The sequence below is a fragment of the Ischnura elegans genome, chromosome 8, assembly GCF_921293095.1.
Source record: "Ischnura elegans chromosome 8, ioIscEleg1.1, whole genome shotgun sequence".
Taxonomy (NCBI): Eukaryota; Metazoa; Arthropoda; class Insecta; order Odonata; family Coenagrionidae; genus Ischnura; species Ischnura elegans.
In genome coordinates, this window is record NC_060253.1 from 46048031 (window position 1) to 46068314 (window position 20284).

The 20284-nt window shown below is 37.6% G+C and overlaps 1 protein-coding gene across 8 annotated transcripts in view; it reads left to right on the forward strand.

The window, feature by feature from the left end:
• Positions 1-20284, forward strand: part of LOC124163629 (disks large 1 tumor suppressor protein) — a 1021363-nt gene that overhangs the window by 888072 nt on the left and 113007 nt on the right. For all 8 annotated transcript variants that reach the window (XM_046540661.1, XM_046540665.1, XM_046540663.1 and 5 more), the window contains 2 exons: positions 2972-3272; positions 5237-5324. In XM_046540661.1, coding sequence (XP_046396617.1) covers positions 2972-3272; positions 5237-5324 — 389 coding nt within the window. The remainder of the gene's footprint in view (positions 1-2971; positions 3273-5236; positions 5325-20284) is intronic.

Here is a 20284-nt window from a genome sequence, read left to right on the forward strand (position 1 = left end):
TCAAAAAAACCTAAATCAGAAAAATTATAGGCACGTATGGCTTGAAACAGATGATGACCTGTTTATGTTTAAGATCTCTGGTATATGATAACCTCGAATAGTAATCTTTATCTTATTTGCAAAAGGTATGTACTTGATTAAGTGTGAGAAGGAAAGTCCACATTGTCCTCTTTTACAGGATTAGATGAAAAATCTCTAGGGGGGATGGGCTTGACACTGATTGGAACTATGTCGTTCAGTTTTTATTCCAGATAGTTGATTTTGATTGGTTAAAACACTGTAGGAATTTGTTAGGTGTGTGACATTTTTCTCTATAATGAATAACAATGAGGGCTTAGATTGTTCTTGGACTGAAAATTTTCGTACTCAACAAATCCTATTCACATTGAAAATCTAGTGGAATCAACCTTTTGGAATTTAAACTTTTGTAATTTCCACTGAAATTTTATTTGAAACTCACTTAACCTGCTTCACCTAACCCCCCTAGAGATTTTTCATCTAATCCTGTAAAAGAGGACAATGTGGACTTTCCTTCTCACTCTTAATCAAGTACATACCTTTTGCAAATAAGATAAAGATTACTATTCGAGGTTATCATATACCAGAGATCTTAAACACCTAACTTGCTAACGAAGGGATATCTTCCTATATGACTGACTGGAGGCCAAGGAGTAGTATCGACTTGGAGCGACTTTATTACCACTACTACTACCTGACTTTAAATTACCGTGTTACATGTGCTGACAATTCTCACGAATACTTAAATTTTCCTTTGATGGCCAGTTTCAATTCATTTTGTACACCGGACGATGGTACAAAATATATTGATCCTGAAATAAATTGAAACCAGTCTTGAAAAGAAAATTGCAGTATTTTTGGAATATTGGTAGTCAATTTTAGTTAATTAAATAACAGCATGCAGAAAACTGTACCTTCTTATTATGAGGATATTTACAGGTTTTTTTTCCTAGGTTTTACCAATATTTTAACTCAGGACTTCCCTTTGCTATCCCGGTGATGTGATATTGGGTAATACAATTCAATGATCCTATGGAATAAATTGAAACCCTGTGGATATTATTACAGCATAAATTAACTAAATGCCACTCACCATTCTTTTCTTTCAAAATTACTACTCCCTTGTACTTTTCCGTGTGCTGTAATTCATAATTTAGTAACCTTCTTCTTGTTCAAACAAAGAAAATTGATGCATTTAGCTGGTCCAGATGGTTATCATGTAGCAAGCAATTGAATCATGCTTACAATGTCATAATAATTTTTCATTATGGATCAAAATTAATTTCAAGTATACATCATCATCGTCAATAGCTCTACAGCCCAGTGTAAACCTTCGCTTCCTCTGCGATCAATTCTGTTCTTCCTTATGGTTAGATACTCCTTCTCAGTCTCATGGCTCCCATGGCCTTCCAATCTTCTTCTGGATCCTGTAGACATCTCTTCCATAGTAAAACTCTTTCAGACCACTTCCATCTTATTAAGATATGTGCTTTTCTGGATTGTATTGGTAATCAAATATTTTCAGTATTATCACTAGGAGAGGTTCTCCAAGATTGCCAGCATTTTGTCAAACGCATCATATTCATATTGTCTTCTGGGTTGAATCATCTTGTCTCAGAGGGTTGTGGGACATTTATGTGGTCACCCCCTCTAATGCCAATGGTGATGGCAAGGATTGGTTACTACAAGAGCATTCTCTAAGATGGGCTTGGTCCCAGTTCTGGTTGATGACCCTCAGTCAGATGACCACTTCCACAGCTGAGCTTACCAGTTATGATCAGAGTACACCTGTTAGCATGCTATTTTGTATGGGATGCATATGTTTATTGTTCTACACTACCCCACTGCTTATGTCATTTGAGAATTGAACATGTTTTACAACAAAAGTTGAAAAAATGGGATGGGCACCACTTGAGAGATGCATTGCAGGTGGCTCTGTTAGACCATGACTTCAGTCTGAAACTCAGGTGGGGATGGATTTATCAGAAATTAGCATCATAAAGACGCAGCTGTGGGCATGTACACATGCTGCATTGTCATATTCTATAGACACTTTGGTAGGAGGTTTTCTCAACCAAGGACCTCAATTCCCACCCCTGCTGCTGGCAACTTTGAGTGGCTACCTCCAAACTGTGGTTAGTAGAAAAACCTAAGCATCATACCACACACATGACCTACTGGTAGGTCTCACCTCAATCTTAATGTGGGAAGCTCCACTGCAAGCATGTTAAATAAATAAGTATTAATTGTAATTCAAATTCAGAATTAATTTTGGCGTCATACTTATCATATCAGGGAAGCCTGACCCCCCTTATCTTATACAGTTGTTGGTTTGAAAAAAAGTAGGAAACCTGTAGAAATTCCAAAACCTTTTATTCTTAGATAGTCCTTAAAATGCTATTTACAGAGCCTAATTTAACCCTTAGCTACATGGTCCTGCAAGGAAAGCGCCAGTACACGCTTGCAGCTTTTTTGCTGCTCTTTAATATTTTTGGTTTTCCAAAATATACATTAAAATTTTAGGGTATTTAACTCATTTGGATAACTTCTAATAATTAAAAGCACCTTAAATATTTTTCTCTTTCATTTATAAACAAAAATAAACCATATTAATATGCAAATTTCTTGATAAATACTTTGAAAAATTTTGCTTAAGGAATTGCGGACGTCAATGTTCTTGGTCGAGGACAAAGTACAGAAATAGAATGCCAAAGTGTGCCACCAGTGATCTCTATGCAGTAAGCAATTTCAAAATTTCGAACTCTTATTTCGAATTTTCGGACAATGCTGCAAAATCCCTGCTTAGCGTGTAACTAAGGGTTAAACAAATTTTCCAGGGGAGGTCTCTGGAAATTCAATAGGTATTCAATAGCCTCTAAACCTACCATAGGACTGCTGGCCCTCCGAACTCTGCCCATGCTGTACTTCTATGCACTTCTTCTTTCTTTTACAGAGTGGCGAGAAGAATTTGGAGAATGTGACTCATGAAGAGGCTGTGGCCACATTGAAAGCCACCCACGACCGGGTGGTGCTCTTGGTTGCCAAGCCTTACCTCCAGCAGCCTCATCACGCACCGACTCGAAGCCCCACGCCCACCTCCATGCACCACCGACACCCCTCACCGACACCCCCTCCTCGCTCGCCATCGCCAGGAGTCCCCGTCCAACACCACCCCAAGCCGCACTTACCACCACCAGAGGATGTCTCCGACTCGAGAACGGAGCAGACATCGACCCCACCCCCACCACCAATATGTAAGTTGCCTTATGTTTTTTTGTGTAAAATATAATGGAAAACACCTTTTATGCTCCATAAAATACCTTCTTGGAATGGCACTGGCGAGAAATGCCAAAGGTACTTAAATAAAACATCAAATTTCTGGTATTACATATGTCATTTTTCAGTATATCTGCATGCATTTGTTTTAATTTTACCCTTATAATACTAATTTTAACTGTATAATTAATTCTGATTTTTTATTCAAGAGCTAAGTGGCGTCATAATTATTACTAATGTGAGCAATTAACTAGCTCAAAGCCAATATTTTGCCTCATGGCACTTTTCTGGTGAGAAGCAAAGGCCCACAGCACTAAGACCCATTTTTATAATGTCTACTTAAAATTTTGCGGGGCATCAAAACTACAGTTAACCATATCCTCAACTTAAGTTCATGAGCTTGACTAAAAGTTATTCTAACCTACTTTCATCTATTCTAAGTTAAAAATATTCTCATGTAAAATTTGCACCCGTTTATTGTTCTGGTTAACACTCACCAAATATTATAAAACTGGCCCTGAGAGGGTTAATTTTATGACCAGAGTTTCACCTACTGCATAGACATTTTCAAGGTGCAAACCAATTTAACCCTATAATACCAACCGCTCATAAATGGAAATTTTGGATATGTGGTGGAGGAGTAATAGAAGGGAGGATATGGAGTGAGAGGACCAGCAGTTCTGAATTAGGAGGGGGCAATGACCCACACCCCTGTCATTTCTGGAAAAATTGAAAGGATGGTAATCTTTGAGGTGTCTCTCAAATGAATTTTTTTTTCATCAGCTGAACAAGCAGTATTTTAAAATTATTGATGAAAATCTTTAAGCCACTTGTCTACACCTATCAGACCTCAAGTGCATTATTGATGAGAGGTATTGTGTTACCTCTCATTAATAATGCACCTGCTGTGTAAGTAATGAACGATCTCAACCCTAAAACTAAGGCCTTAAGTCAGCCATGGGGGGAAGAGTGTTACACAATTTGGGTAAGTAAAATGTATTTGCTGGGCTCATGGACAGCATTTGCTGGAAGAAGGGTAGGCTATGGACAGCTACAGGGAGTGAAACAAAAATGAATTCAAATGGTTTACATTTGGTATACACATTGTAGGCTTTCTTATTCTCTCATTTTTCTAGTGTGGTTTTTCTTAGTGATTTATAACTACACGAGGAACATGATAGTGTACTGTCATGGTTAAAATGATGTGACAATGATGGGGCAGCTGCCCCCCCCCCCTCCCTTAGAAGCAAAAATCACAATAGTCTTTAAACAAAATCAGTACCTACTGAATTGAAACGAAAGTATTCAACAAATTTTCTTTAAACCCTCAAACAATGATATGCATTAGTATAAGATATGTAACTAAAATAAAACTATTTTTTCAAGGAAATAATCTCAAGGAATAAACTAATAAATCGCTGTTATAATTTTCTTAAAATATTGGTTTCATTCGCCTTTTCCATACTAAAATGTCACAACTTGGCTTGCCCCCCCTAGACCATGGCTTCCCCACCCCCTAGGCATGATCCGGGGTATGCCCTTGCAGTGAAGTTTGAAAATAGTGTGACCCATATCTTTCCATTTATTGAATCTGTTGCCCTCTTTTTGAGATATTTATTGTGAAAATTTTGTGGTTTTTACCCTTTTGTTTATGGCATCATGAGCTCATTCCGAGCAGTGAATTGTTATTACACTCTTGTGCATGATTCTTTCCCTCACTGAAAAGTTCTCCTTTTATGAGTTAATTATCAGGAATTCTAATGAAGTCACCAACTCTTGAGAAATGGCCGACACCATTATGGGTTTCCCTAATTTGACTTGACTATTTTAATGAATTTCAATTTCCAGTCTTAGTGAACAACCTCATTTTGTTCTGCTGTGATATCATTCAGTGATCATTGTACAAGCCATTCTAATGATGATTTTGAATTTTATTTTCCAGCTGCCGTTAATGATGGAAGCTTTGGTGATCCACATGGACTTTTGCAAGGCACAACCCATCGAGCTATTGCAGATGATGAGCTTACCCGGTGAGTACCATTGCTATCAATTTATCTCTTTTCTACATCCATTTTTTTTTCAGTAAACATCACCAGGAGGATTGGAATAAATATAGATCTTTCAAGAGGACTTTTCCATCGAGCAAGAAAAAACGAATTTGTGTTTCGTTTGAATTGAGGACTGGGAGATATTATTGCTGGTCTTGGTAGTGGCTGGGTAAGGGGGAACCATTAATTACATGAGACATTTAGGGGGAGGAGGTAATCAAGTTAATTCTCACCCTATCTCACACGGAGGAGAGGGGGGGGGGGGGGGGGTGTTCTGGCAAGTAGGTATCACATAATTTTTTTTCGTAAGAAGCTGTGTAAAAATGTGATTCTAGACTACGATTTTAGTAATTGTAAATAGGTTCTACATACCCCAAGGGCATACCCAGGATCAAAAGTAGGGGGGGCAAGCCATGGTCGTTCAAGTTGTAACATTTTAACATGGAAAAGGTGAATGAAACCAACATTTTAAGAAAATTATAACAGCGCTTTATTAGTTTTTGAAAATTTTTGCATGAAAAAAATTATTTTAGTTACTTGATATTATACTAATATCATTTTTCGTGGGTTTAAAGTAAATTTGTTGAAAACTTTCATATCAAACCAGTACTGATTTTCCTAAAAACTCATGAAAATTTTGCTTCTAGGGAGGAGGGGGATAGCTGCCCCCTCCTGCCACCCACTGGGTTAGCCCATGTACTAGTCTTTGCTAAACTTTTATAAAAATAATGAAAATTTTTTTTATAAATCCAACAATGAAGCATAAATTAAAGCATTTGCTCTGAAAATATGCATTTTGAACAATTTCACATGAAATTAGAGGTATGGAGGAAAGGGGATGGAATCAAATATCATGATATCTCACTAAGAGGGGAACTAGGGGTCCAAAAATTGCCGAAATCACCTCACGTAATTAATGGACCCCCCTAAAATCCTTGCCTGCCAAGTCGAAGGTCTCAGGTTCGAGTCCCGCCTGGGTAGGTTGCTCCTATCTAGGGTGTGGGTGTTTACGATTGTCCTAGATTGTTGTTTGTCAGATTCCTCCACTGTGAAAGGCTTTAATGCGCTGTTTTCATGGCATTGAAGATAAGTAAGTGATTTAATGATCGTCGGTTTTGATCATTAGTCGAGCTTATTTCTCATTTGAAATGATTGATAATGAAGAAATTAGTCAGTGTGTCGTGAATAAAGGTGGACTCCTAGGCAATGTATTGGAATGCGAACTCTTCGAGCTGTCTAAGCTTCCTAGCAATCAATCCTATCCTTGGCCATTGAGAATTAGGAGTGGGAGGAAAGTAATGAGTTGGCACTTTGAAAAGGTTGTTTGTTGGTGATGCATTGAATTGGGTATTGCAAATTTGAGGCTTGTTAATGCGCCTACATTTAATCAATACCCTTGAATATGTCTTCAAAGAAATTTACTGCAGTTGCAATTTAAACGTTTGGACTTAACTTTCAATAAGAGGTGGAAATCGGCTTCTCCCCCATTATCTCGGCCTCAGAGTTTACAGGACTCAGATTCCCCTAGAACTCGAGTGTTTTGCGACTCCCTTGAGGCACCCTCTTTCAGTCGACCAAGAAATATGTCACTGTTACACGTATTGGAGTAACTTTTAAGTTGTCATAACTAGCTGTATCATTAATGTCAATATCTAGAAGGTCTTCTAGGCATGGAAAATATTCTCATTCTTAAGGGTGAGTTATAGGGCAGGTTCCTTCTCTTTACCTAGGGAAATGAAATGAAATGCATACTTATTTTGCTCGAAATGTGTGGTCTCAGCTACTTTCCTTAGTCATGTTCATTAGTGAAAACTTTTCTCTTGCCTATGCTAGGTTTTCCAGCACGTGTTCCATAATTTTGCTAGAAATGCCTTTCAATTATTAGTTTCCCCTCTGAATTTAACATTCAAATTATATCTTGGTTCAGATGCAGTTCAGGGATGCCCTTTTGTGCTCATATTCTTGTTATGTGTGTTGCATTCAATCAGGTTGCGTATTGCAGTATATCTCGATAGAAAAAAATCTGGTGAGAATAAATTTGAGAAACAATGGTTAAGCATTGCGCTTGTCTCATTTTCTCTCCTGTTCATTTTCACCCCATTCTTTTTATTCCTCGAGATTTTTTTAGGCTACTGTGGGAAATAACTCCTTTCAAAGAGAATTTACCTACTAGGATTCTATGCATTGACGAAGTTTATATCATGGTGGACATTCGCAATGATGTAATACTACCCCAGGGTTTTTGATGACTGAACTTCCAAGGAATTGTGATTGAAATATTTTTCATGCATTCTTTTTTAAAAGACCGTATCAATTTGACGGGTGCATATTTCGATGGGCGTCGACGTCTCGGAGATTAGTCACGACTTCGGTGCGAACTTCATTAGCGAACCCTGGCAAAAATAATGCGAGCGTTCGAAGTATGCGAAACTCGTAATCGTTGCTTCAGATCGCTCTGCGGGCAAAAACTGCCGGGGGCACTCTCAATTACTCGCTTGCCCCTCTTTTGTTTCGTTGCGTGCGTTGGTGGGCGTGGCCACTTTTCTCCTCGGGTTCGTGAATATCAAGGAACAAGTTATGTCTTCCAAGAATAAAGTCGACTTGTTACACGTCTTCGCGTTCCATTGCCCTCTTCGATATGCGTGTATCTTTGACTAAGCGCTCGGGTTTCCTGGGCGTGTTCTGGAGAATGGCTTGAACAAAAACTTGAATGACATTTCGCAAGAAATACCTTTCAAGTGTCTGTTCCGGTCTTTCAAGTCAAAGTTATGATAAGAGTAGCTCCAGTGTTGGTAAGCGTCCACTGTATCATGTGTTGACGAAAAATTTATGTCACGAACTGGTAAAATTATCCTCGAGTATGATTTAGAGGAAGCCTTCAGAGACAAAAAACTTAGCATTGGTTTGTGTTTTCATTTTCTCAAAGTTGAGGCCGTAGCAGTTTACAAAAAAATATATTTTAGAGTCTCGTTTAAGCAAATCAAACATTTCCTTTGGACAACTTACAATGGACCACTTTTCCTTGCCGGTCATCACGAGTGAGAAAAAAATAATTTATTGAATGGGAATATTTAAAAAGAAATTGTAAACGCTTGGAGTGATCAATATTAAGTGTAGCCGTGCGGAATATATTTTAAGAAATCTGAAACATTTTCTTTGGGTGCAGAAGCCCTTGTAGTTACTTCAATGCGTTCTGGAGCAGTGTATGGGATGTTAGTTAAATTAAGCATTGCAATAATTCCACAAAATTTATTCAAAGAAGAGGCGTTCTGTTGTTACAACAACATTAGCAAGTGCATTTCGTTGTTTTTGTTATAAAAATGAAACGCGTCGTGTTCTAACATTTCATTTGCAATGTTTCATTTAACTAATATTAAGGACTTCCACCACATTTTTTCGTATATCATTCGCGCCACATATAGGGCGCCAAGCCAAATGGGCGCCTAAGCGCTCAGTCCTTCAATATACTTCCAATATAATATATAAATATTATATAACGCTATATGAATTGCTTTTTTTAACTTTAAAAATATCACATCTAATACATAAGAGAAAGCGCGTTTTCAGTTCACGCTGATATTTAAGTCTTAGCCTTTATTCATATGTGATATGATTGAGTATTAATATTTATTTTAAAATGTATCCTGAGAGAAACCCTTCTACCCCTCAGGATATTTTGAGGGGGGGCGGAATGTTGTTCGCTTACAGTAGAAAATATTTACAACCGGCCCTGAATGTATGGAATTGATAACTGAGGAATTTATGGATGTAAAATCTCTTCGTGCCGTCACCTTCCGTTGTGTACGCTTGACCTCCCGCGCGCTGAGCCATCCTCAACGACTAATGGTTCGCCTGTTGGCCGATAGGCATCGCATCCTCTGGCGGCTCAAAACCTTCCCTACTCCGGCACGTCACGAACAGGGAAGCGGCGTTGCCAAGAGAGTGTCGTTGTGCCGGCTCACGTAGGAATGCAAGTCCTCGCCCTCCTCGGGCGGTGAGGCGGGCGTTGGCAGTGGAAGGCTCGAGGATCGCACACCGGCGGCCCTTCCTCCGTGCCGTGGTCCCTCAACCTCCCCATCCCCCTCTGTCTTGCAGACGACCTCTCCCTCCCCTCCCCTCGGCTTCCGGCGGAAAGGCCGAAAGTGAAAAACCGCCAAGTGGGATGGGAAGTTGAAGTGTGTGAACCTGATGAGGTGCGCATTGTGTGAGTGCTTCCCGAGAGAGAGAGAGGGTTCATTAGAATGGATTTATTTTTAGCGATGGAGGAGTGGGGTTGTGGTGGTTTCCATGTGTTCCAGCGAGTCCGGTGACTAGGGAGCCTGAATGTATGCAAGGGCGTGCCCAACGAGGAGCGGGCATAGGCGGTGGCGTAGCCAGGAATTTCGTTCGGGGGGGGGGGTCCAAAACTAGGGGGTCTGCGGGAATTATTTGAAAAACAGTGTACTAACAATAAGTAGAGGATTTTAAACTATTTTTAACATTTTTAATATTTGAAAAACCTTCATTTTTCAAAGAAATATTTTGTAAATTCACGTTTTTCAATATCTGGTCTTATATGATAGAACCCCCCCTCCCTTGCAACATCATTGGGGATGAGGCAGAAAAAGCCCCCAGGAGTAAGTAAAATGAATGGTTATCAAGTTTGAAGAAGCTTTCCTCTACCCAAAAATATGATATTCGTCTAATTTAAAACATGAAACTAGAATAAAAATTATATTCATTTCAACCAAATAAATGCTGGTATAACTAAAAAAGAACTTATAAAAAGCTAACGCCTATACCATGAAATGTACCGCATATCATTGCCTTGTATTTATTGGATGGCAACCCCGCCATTAATATTCCTTCTGCGGTGCCTAAGTTCACTGTTTTATTATGTATTGTAATGTATATTTTTAACAATGAAATTAATATTGTAATTTTGTAAAATTTTCTTAAAATTTCTGATTTCCGCGCTGATATGTCTCAACTTGAACGACTATGACTTACCCCTTTTTAATTTTGATCGTGGGTAGGACCTTGCCTGTCGCTCTGCGTTGGTATCGTTGCACGAATGTAGAAAGAAAATTACCTTGTTGTTTTGTTCCATTTACTTACCGCCAGGTTTAGCCGCTTCTACAGTTAGAGGTGTAAGGACGCCAGCCGTCAACCTATGCGAGAATACTCAAATAAGTAGGTGCACATTGCGAGAGATTAGGCTGCTTGAATCCGACCTTCCAGAAATTCCGAGAAATGGCTTCTAAAAATAGTAGATTTTCTCTTATTTTAGCGGAAGAATAATCGCCGATTTAACAACATATTAATAAAGAGTAGATACATGGTAGAATAATGAAACTTGGTGCAAGCCGAAAAAAATTTCCCACGTAAAGGAACTGAGGCAATAAAACCGCAGTGCACCGTCTAACTCAAAATCTGACATTGAAGAGTGTTTTCATATGTACTCGATTGCCGTATTGAGATCACTTTTATTTCAATGTTTCGTTATTATTGATTGATTGTGAGGTTATTATTGATTGATTGGTTCACTGGTCTCCTTATCACTCACGGAATCCTTTTGTCTCCTGACGAACCTGTGCACAGTGATATAATTTGTTCCTTCTGGCAGCATGATTGAGGGTAGCTGGAATTTCGAAAAAACTTAACAAAGGATTTCTGCCCACCCGAATTTCATTTTGTTATGGCGTAAAGTGACAAATATTTCACAAAGAGAGAAATAGAGGAAGTATGCATGATGACTTCTATTTTTATTCCAGAAGTTTTATGTTGTGTTTGTAGAATTTTCTTCTCGACTTTCTATTTGACTTTTCTTATTCCATGCTTTTGGATAAGGATTCCATAGTCACCATTGAATTTCTATCGGGATACAGGATAAATCCCTTCTACTCACATAGTTGAATGCCCAGTTATCAAGTTAAGTATCTAAAGGAAATCGGGAAGTCTTTATTCCTATTGCTAACTTTAAAAAAGGTTATGAAAAGTATGGAAAATTCTATTTATCAAGTGTAAAACATTCATTCTCATGTCTATACTTCAAATTGCACTAATGAGAAGGTAGAAACTCGACAAAATTAAAAGCACTCACTTCTAGTAATAATATTTTTGAAAACTTTTTATAATTATTAATTGTTATTTTTAATAACTGTCAAAATTCAATATATTATTGGTAACTATTTGATATTCTTCAGTTAAGAGGACAAATCACTCCCTCTGGGAATGTCAAATTTTATCGTTTTTAATCGAACCGTTTTTAAAATTTAAAACTCACGTAATCATCTTAAAAATTTCAGGCTTCACAGTGTAAAGCTATTTCTACATTTGGTATTATGTGGAAGGTAAACTTTTTGCCACTGGGAAAGTACTGAAGTAAAATTTTCAATTTGAGATACACGAAGAAGTTGAGAATGACCTAATTTTATTCACACTCAAAATTTTTAGATGATAGTGTCAGTAATAAAGGTAATAAAGTAATTAGTCGAGTAAAAAGATAAAATAAGACTTCCCGGGAGGGGGATTTAGATGATTAGATTAACTCTTTTTTAGGAACGATGACCTACAAGCTATTTACTTTTCCCTTTTTTAGTTGCGCAAGAATGTGAGATTAAAAGCATATTGAGTGGCTCACCTGCATTCTGATGGATGTCGATTGTAAGACTTTTTCCTCAGTGTGACGAAAGTTCATTTCAATTTCAGCCCGTGAGGATATTGTTTTTTTATGTAGCTATATTCATGTCTCATTGTGCAACTCATTCTTCGAACTGGCGTGGCGTCGACTTTTGACTGCGGATGTATACTCTCCAATCTCCTTCCCTTTCGAAATTACGCCCACGTTGCCGAAGTCACGTAAGCGTTTTAAGCTCACGCCAATCATGTCCCCCCAAAAATTCATTGAAGGTTAGTGCACCCTTTTTCGGTCAAATTTGAGCAATAACTTCTGAAACTCTGGACTGTGCCCCTGCATATTTTCGTATTGCATTGTTTCACCTATCGCATAGTTCCCTTTCGGTCATAATTAGACAATAGTTTGACTTTAATTATCTGACCGTGAATCCGTCTAATTTTCAAGGTTCCTGTGGTAAAAGAATTCTTGTTCTATTAGTGTTATACTATCTACTCTTTGCAGCCTTATCGCTTAAATTTCTCTGTCGTTAACTATTTTCTCGCATAAGTTCTAGTTTTAAGTCTACTTATACTCACATCACACTTTATATGCGGTGTAGCTACTTCCAAAACATATTAATTATTGGTATTAGCTCATGGAAACTGATTTAATTGCCATTCTTGCTGCCTTACCGTATTTTAACTTTCCGCTGGTACAGCTTACGCTATAGTTTTACATTTTTTTCGTCCTCAAGTAACGGAGTCTAAGTAACTTTTGTTTTTAAGTTTTGACTGAGGCTCTTATCTCTTCTGCGCGATCGCAGATGCTTTTTTTGCTGTGCACTAATATTTTATTCACATCTTTTGCTGAAGCGAGAGGTAACTGAGCTACCGGAAACTTCCATTTTTTAATTATTTCTTTTATTGTTACTTATTGGAAAATATACCTTTAACCTGTACTGTACTCGTTACTTTTTATAGTAATTGCACTTTCTTCTCTCTGCTTTATCCGCGGGCCAAATCCAAACGTCGTGGGAACGCGTAAGGTTATCTATCCACTCAAACTTTACAATTACTTCAGTAGGAAATTATTGCTAACATGCGTTTATAGTGGTTTTTGGTGACGACTTGTTTGCACGAAATGCGGTGGGTTAAAATTTTAGCTTAAAAGCGGCCTTTAATATACTCGCTTGCGTGAAAATCTCTGCGCATCTCTTGTGAAAGGACTTAAAATAACTTTAATTTTCCTCAATGGACAAAGATATTTCAACTGAATGGCAAAGGTGTTACAAATTATCACAGGAAAGAAAATCCTCTTTGATTGAATAGAAATTTGAGCTTTTCTCTGGTAATAGCTATCGTAAGTCGACACTCGCCATTTTAAATTTCTGAGAACCAACATACGCTCTTTTTGTGTTTCAGTTACGTTAAGTGCAGTTGTAGTGAACAAGGCTTATTTCTCACTCTTAGTCCTATTCAAGGGCATACCCAGGATCAAAACTAGAAGATTGGTCGTTCAATTTATCATACAGAAAAGGTTAAGAAACAGAATTTTCAAGAAAATTATAACAGCGCTTTAAATGACATATTTTATACTAACGTCACTTTCCTTGAATTTAAAGACATTTTTTCAAAAATTTCGTTTCGAACTATATTTACTTTTGGTTCTAGGGGGCGGGGAGGGCAGCTGCCGCTGGGTACGCCCGTGGTACTATTTGCTGAAAATAGTTACTTTTCAGAGAAATAAATTGTTCTCGCGAATCTTTACTAGTTTTAAAAAGAAACTTTTAAACGGTAAAGTTACTTTCTCTTATTACTTTTACCACTTTTGATCGTTTCCTCACTTTTATATTCTCCGAAATCCGTCTAGCGCCCATAGCAGCGACTGTGAAAATCGTCCTTTTAAATCTCCCGAACTGGGTGACGCGAAGAGGTTGCCGTTGTGACGAACGAAAAATAGTACCTATGTATACTGCTATAAATGCTTTATTTTTTGCCTAACGTCTGAATTTCGCGCGCAGCTGGCCGGATGCAAGTCCGCATTTCGAAGCACTTACTTTATTGCTTCTTTGAGTATTTTATCCGGGCGCTGTGCACGAACCCCGGTCCATTAATTTTAATTTAAGCCCCATCTCCCCTCTTTTTGCCGTGCATAAAACTTCGTATCGTTTCGGAGGTCTCGTGTCACGGGTATGTGCCCGCAGGGACGCTCTTGTGAGCCAAAATCAGGTCAGGGTCACATCTTCGCTCGGATGTTGTCGTGAGTGGCGCTCCTGGCTGGTGGCGGTCTCGCGAATTTCCGAGTTCTCCACACTCCCGTTTGATAGCTTTGGAGCTCCCCATCATTCTTCATTTTCGCTCCACTGGGCTAATGGTGCATGATGAAATAGTGATATTGTTTATAGTAAAAGGCTTCTAAGTGAGTCGACAGGCTTCCAATAAATTTCCGATTGCCATAGCGGTGACTTCTCTTGTATCTTCTCTGATATATTTCTGCTATTACAAACCCTGGTTTCCTATCTTTATGCCTATGAATTTGAAGAATGAAGTGAGGTAAAATTTTTACGACGCATTCGATAGCAATATGGTAATTTGGTGATTTTTAAAAGGTTTTGATAATTAGCGCCTCATTTGCACTTCTTTGTTGATATATTCCCGATACCAATTACGTTCGAACTACAGTAAATGAAGGACGGCGTTCCTATATTGGCGGCGTAATAATGTAACCGCAATGACTCGGCCTAAAATGTTCTTTGAATTTCGATTCTATAGTTTTTGTAGGTTGTTAGAGGTTCCTCGAGATTTTGCAGAATGACCATTGCGTTTTTATTTTTTAGAATGGTTAGTATTAAAAATTGAAATGTTTGTTTTAAATTCGTATTATGTGGAAAATGCTGCTGTCTAGTTTTCAAAATCACTCGGTATTTTTTCTTCTTGGTTGCCTTCCTTTTTCTGGAGCGAGTAAATTTCTTATGAATTATCTTCTCATATTCGTCCAAATTTATCTTTCTTACTTTGATCTATGCAAATGATATCAAATTGGTTACAAATGTTGCGAAAATTTCATTATTAATTAGCATTGGGATCCAGGCGAAAAAAATTCTGCTAATAGTTAAAATAAACCGAGCAAATCGTGAATAGTATAATTATGCACAAAATGTTAACAAGAACGTTGCATTGAAAATTCCATAGGAATAATCGGAGGTAAAAAAAGAAATATTTTACCCTCAATTATAATGTTGATTGGAAATTTCTTCTAAATGTCCATATTTTTAATGCATCGGATTATTTGTTAGCATTACGAACACCGCTATGAAGCGTTGCGGCATTATTAAGCATCTTTAAAAGTGGAATCATTTCATTCAACTAGAAAATTACGTATTTCCAAGAATAAATGCCTTTTTGGTCGTTAACATCTTTTGGGCTAAGATTCCTAGAGATAGAAGCCCGTCTCTCTTATAAGAATTATAACTCCTCGGAATTATCTTGTAAGAATTGTTCTGGTTATTTCAACTGTCTGCGGAATCTTGTCGCCTTCTTCGCTGAGTGTCAATGTCAGCTATTCCTCAGTTTTTTTTAAATAAGACTATTTTTTGCGTGTGGGTCATCCTGAATACCTGGTTGACATTGTCTGCCTTGGTTTCAAGATTTTTTGTGCACACTTCTTCTGCATTCCACGGTGTTGAATTCGCGAGCTTCATAGGAGGAAATCTCCCGATCTCATGTACGTCTGACTTTCTAAAATATGCCCTCGCTTAGCACCAATATCTTCGTAAAGAGGAGGGCCTATTCTTTTTTCTCACAGAACCCGTCGATTCAGATTGTCGCCAGTTTTTTTTCCTCATCTCCGGAGACCTAGTTCGCAGAGCGAGGGAGAGGCATCGTGATAATGCATTCGTTTAGTCTCGTTCAGCGTACGTCTTACTTCCCATGTGGGACTTCAGTGAGCTTCTTTGATGTAGGTACTTCCGGGTTCTGCTGCGATGTTTCATCGTTCTTGTGACGTTTAGTGTTTTTTTTTATTCTTGTGATGTTGTTTCGGCTTGCGGTTTAGGGACAATATTTAGTTACGGAGGATCGGAGTAGTGATAAAAATCGGTTTCGGTAAAAATCGAACATCGAGTTTTTATAGTGAAAGATCGAGGAAATCGAGAACGAGCCACGATCTTCGAGTTTCGAGCCAAACTCGATATTTTAACTTCAATTTTGACCAGTTCGTTTGATCTCAGCAGCGTCACTATAGGCCTATGAAAGCGTCATCCGCACCATGTAAAATAATTTTCTATTAGGCCGTTAAAATTAGAATGATTTACTATGCTTTGTAGAGTGAAGAGAAATGTCAGATTTTTATTAACTTCTCGGTTTTCATTTGGAAAGGTCATGGTAAAGCTGGCAGGGTGTAAGTTTAGGGCCGTTTAGAAGATCTGTATGCTGTACTTGACCCATATCGAAAATTAAATCTGATTGTGGATCATGGCAAGCGGAATTTTTACCTCACTACTAATTTACGCCTTACTTTGTTCAAATATCGTTTTACATTGGGAATTAACTATATATTATATAATTTCGATACCATTGGTCGCCTTTTGATTTATGTTTTATTAGTATTTGCGCAAGAGTTAATTTATAAAATTTAACTATGTGAAATAACAACCTTGAACACTTTTTTAACAATTCGGGAGGGTTTTTGGAGTGTTGTTCTTATTAATATATATCACTTTTAACGTTCGGCCAACCTTTTCCTATTTTATTTTTCCATCATCATGGCTTTAAAATGGTTTTAAAATTCTGTAGCCAAGGAACAAATTGGTGTGTACAAAAAGTTATTTTTTTCGTTTTCTGTTATCTAGATATGACTTTTTGAAACCGAAAACTCCATCCCCAATTAGTTCAGAATTTAACTGATGAAGGCTTTTTTGAAATCTCAGGGGAAAATAGTTTGAGAAAAATTTTATTTGAATGGAACAGATAGCGACAGTTGTGGTGAACAAGGCATTATGGATCAAAATGGCAGGAGATGAGTTTTTCCCATGAGATAATGTGACATTTTCTAGAGCCTTCACTTAGCGAAAGGGAAGTTACTTCTCCGTTCCCAGGCTCCGAGAAACGAACTTCCTTATCTTTTAGCACACGAGTTCCGTATGAAGCTGAGCAAATGTGAAGACGGAGATAATTACAACTTAGGGTCCAAGAATATCCGCAGGATCTTAATTCTCCCTCTAGAAATCTTTTCCGTAAGTTACATTTATAGTCCCATTCAAACATAGCAGTGATCATGTTCATTAAAGTTTTTCGAGCGTTTCATCATTTGAGACGCGCCTTTGAGTTCTTACTCAGATTTTGGCCCACTTTTAGGTCGTACAATTTTTTAAATGTTGGAATTGTTTTCATCAAACCGTGAATTCCAAAATGTAATTACTCCTTTCATACGACTTTTGAATCGAACTTTGTTTCATTGTTCATCATCAATGCTGACACCTCTGCTATTCCCCGTGTATCGATATGTTAGAATTTCTGTTATCCATTAATTGAAAGAAAATCGTTGCGGAAGCCAAAGTAGCTGCATAGATCGGGGAAAAAACTGTTAATCACAAATTCTTGCCTTGTGGACGAAAGCTTTTTTGGAAAGCATGGAAATTTTTATTATGGTTCTTTTTCATCCTTTAAAAATCGCTTGTCTATATCAATTCTTTCGACAGAATGCAACCTTCTGGTTTGTTGAATATTTCCTAACGTATTCTTAACGTCTATGAGGTTGCTGCCAAAGACAAAGTCTTCGTCACTTTCATAAATTTTTCTAAATATAATCTTCTAAGTGATCGTCATTGACCGACGTTCACAGTTGAGAGGCTTTCTGTGCTTCATATTCTGAAAATTGTATTTGAACATCCGCTTTTTTGTACAATTTTGTGTGGCTGTACTTAACAAGCATTCCAAATATGTTCATTACTGTTTGGTTAGTCATTTTTCCAAAAGTTGTCAATGGTGTAATTTTATAATGAGAATGGTTAAGTATGCTACCGTATTTTTTATGTTACCGTGGTATTATTCCTAATCACTGGCCATTTTTCGTGTCCCACTAAAATTCCCGTCTCTTAGGATGATTTTCAGGAAGAACTATACAAATAAATCGCATGCATCAAAATTTTTTAAAAAATTTTCCGCGGTTAGTCGTAATTACACAATGTGTATTACTTTTTAGGGTTATTTTTTTACGTTTTTTTACCAAAGCAGTCATTTGTATAACAGCTTTAAGCCGGTATAGGTAGTGGACATTATACTTTTAGAATCATGATGAAAATAACATTCAGGCCCATCATTGGACTACGTTTTCATTTATTAAAAATTAATGCTGCAATTGAAGTTGAACCATGTTGTTTTATGGAAATGGCACTATATAGCCGGCTCGGACACAGTCCTCTGGATTGCAATCTTAACGCAACTCTGTCATCAAGTCGGTTGGTTTTACACAACCTTGAAGAATCTGGGCGTAGATACTGGGAAAAAGTATCAAGCTTATAAGGATTGCGTTATTCACAATGTGTTCTCTAATCAGGGTACTTAATCTTGATGATGTCTTCTATGATGGCAACACCTTATAAGTACATATTTGTTTTGAATCGTGTAATCACGGGCCTACGTTCTCAAAAAAAACTTTCTCTATTCGCCCTAGCCGTCTCCATCCCCTTTTCCTTCCCGCGGAAATCCAGTAGGTGTGATCTTACGATCGCCCGAATTTCGTGGGTGACCACAGGTGACACAGGAACCAGGATTGACTGCCCCAAATCAGTGAGTTTCACCTGCAATATAGTGTTTCAAGCGTGGCGTCGTTTGTCTCGGACAGGCCTGTGGTTTGAGCCGTTGTCACAGACAAGTGGTGGAGTCATTGGGAGAGCTTTGAGGCTAAAAATGGGAATTCCCTCGCTTTTTCGCCGAAGAAAATCTTCGGTGAACGGCTATCTTGGCGTTAAGTATCTTTTAATTACCGGAGCACCCTGCTAATAATATTGTATTCCCCGATGGTTGCTATATAGGTGTGTGGAAGTAACGTGTTACCAAAAATTTGAAGAAAATGTATGAATTTATGGCTGGTCACCGGTATCTTAAATCGTCTGTAAACGCAATTGTATCTTTTGTATGCTCAGTAATGTATTTTATGTTTGATTTTATTCCTGACCTGCCTTAAGTCCGCCCAGTATCAATGGAATCAAGTTGAAAATACAATTATTGCATTATTATTTATCAATTTTTATGCTTTATTGTATCATTACTGTGATGATTCGAATGGCATGACAAGCCATCAGTCTTCTTGCCCATTCAAATATATTTTTAATACTTAATAAAAATAAGTATCAATTTTTAGACTAAAAATATTTATGCTAAAATTTCTTATTAAATGGATTGTCTAATCCTGCCTGATTTATATGCAATTGATAGGTTCCCTTCCACTTTTTTTATCCTGATTAATAGTAATAATTTTTGTTGTTAATGAATGATATCCTTACCACTAAGTTTGTAGAGTTGTATTTTTTAGCTTCTCAAGAGGGTTGTCCAATGAAAGAGAAGTTATTTCTCTGACAATGCTTCGAAAATTACATTGTCATCTTCTGTGCTTAGAACTTAATTAGAAAACTCGGGGACAAAAAACGACCATATAGTATTTGACAAATTACATTTAAATCCTTTGATATAATCCTAAGTGCAATCCTTTTATGTGAAAATGTGTCTCTTTTTCGTTTAGAAATATCTCTTCGGGATATATAGCTTTACTGTAATCGCTTGATCCATTATGGATTACAACGCAGTCTTGTTTTGGAATCATCTTCCATTTTACAGTAATGCGCACTGTTTTACGATGCAGAATTTATTGTGCTCTATCTCTTGATTGGTATATTATGTACTATTTCCGGACTAATTTTTTTAGATATATGATGATATGAGTAACTATTGTATAATTATATTTGATGTCTTAAAATATGTGCCAGGCTATCGCGTATACTCTCTGAAGTTCGTGTGTCCTCTAGGAAGAAATTGGATCGATTATATATAAATTGCATCGGAGTGTAATTACTGTAGAAGTGTCTACCACTTCCCGATTTTTTTCTCGAGTATAATCAATTTCGTCTGAGTCTATCGTCAAATTTCCGTTTTTTCCGTTAGTTGGGAAACGCTTGCTTGGTATATTTCATGGAAAATTGCCCTTCGTGGTGATTGGCATGTTATTATGGCGTTTTGTTGGCAATCGTTTCATGATAGCGTGCACCCCTACTCCTATGGTTGCTTAAGATTGCGTGTCACTCCCTGATACGAGATTGGAATATTTGTATCCGTTCATTTTGATAATA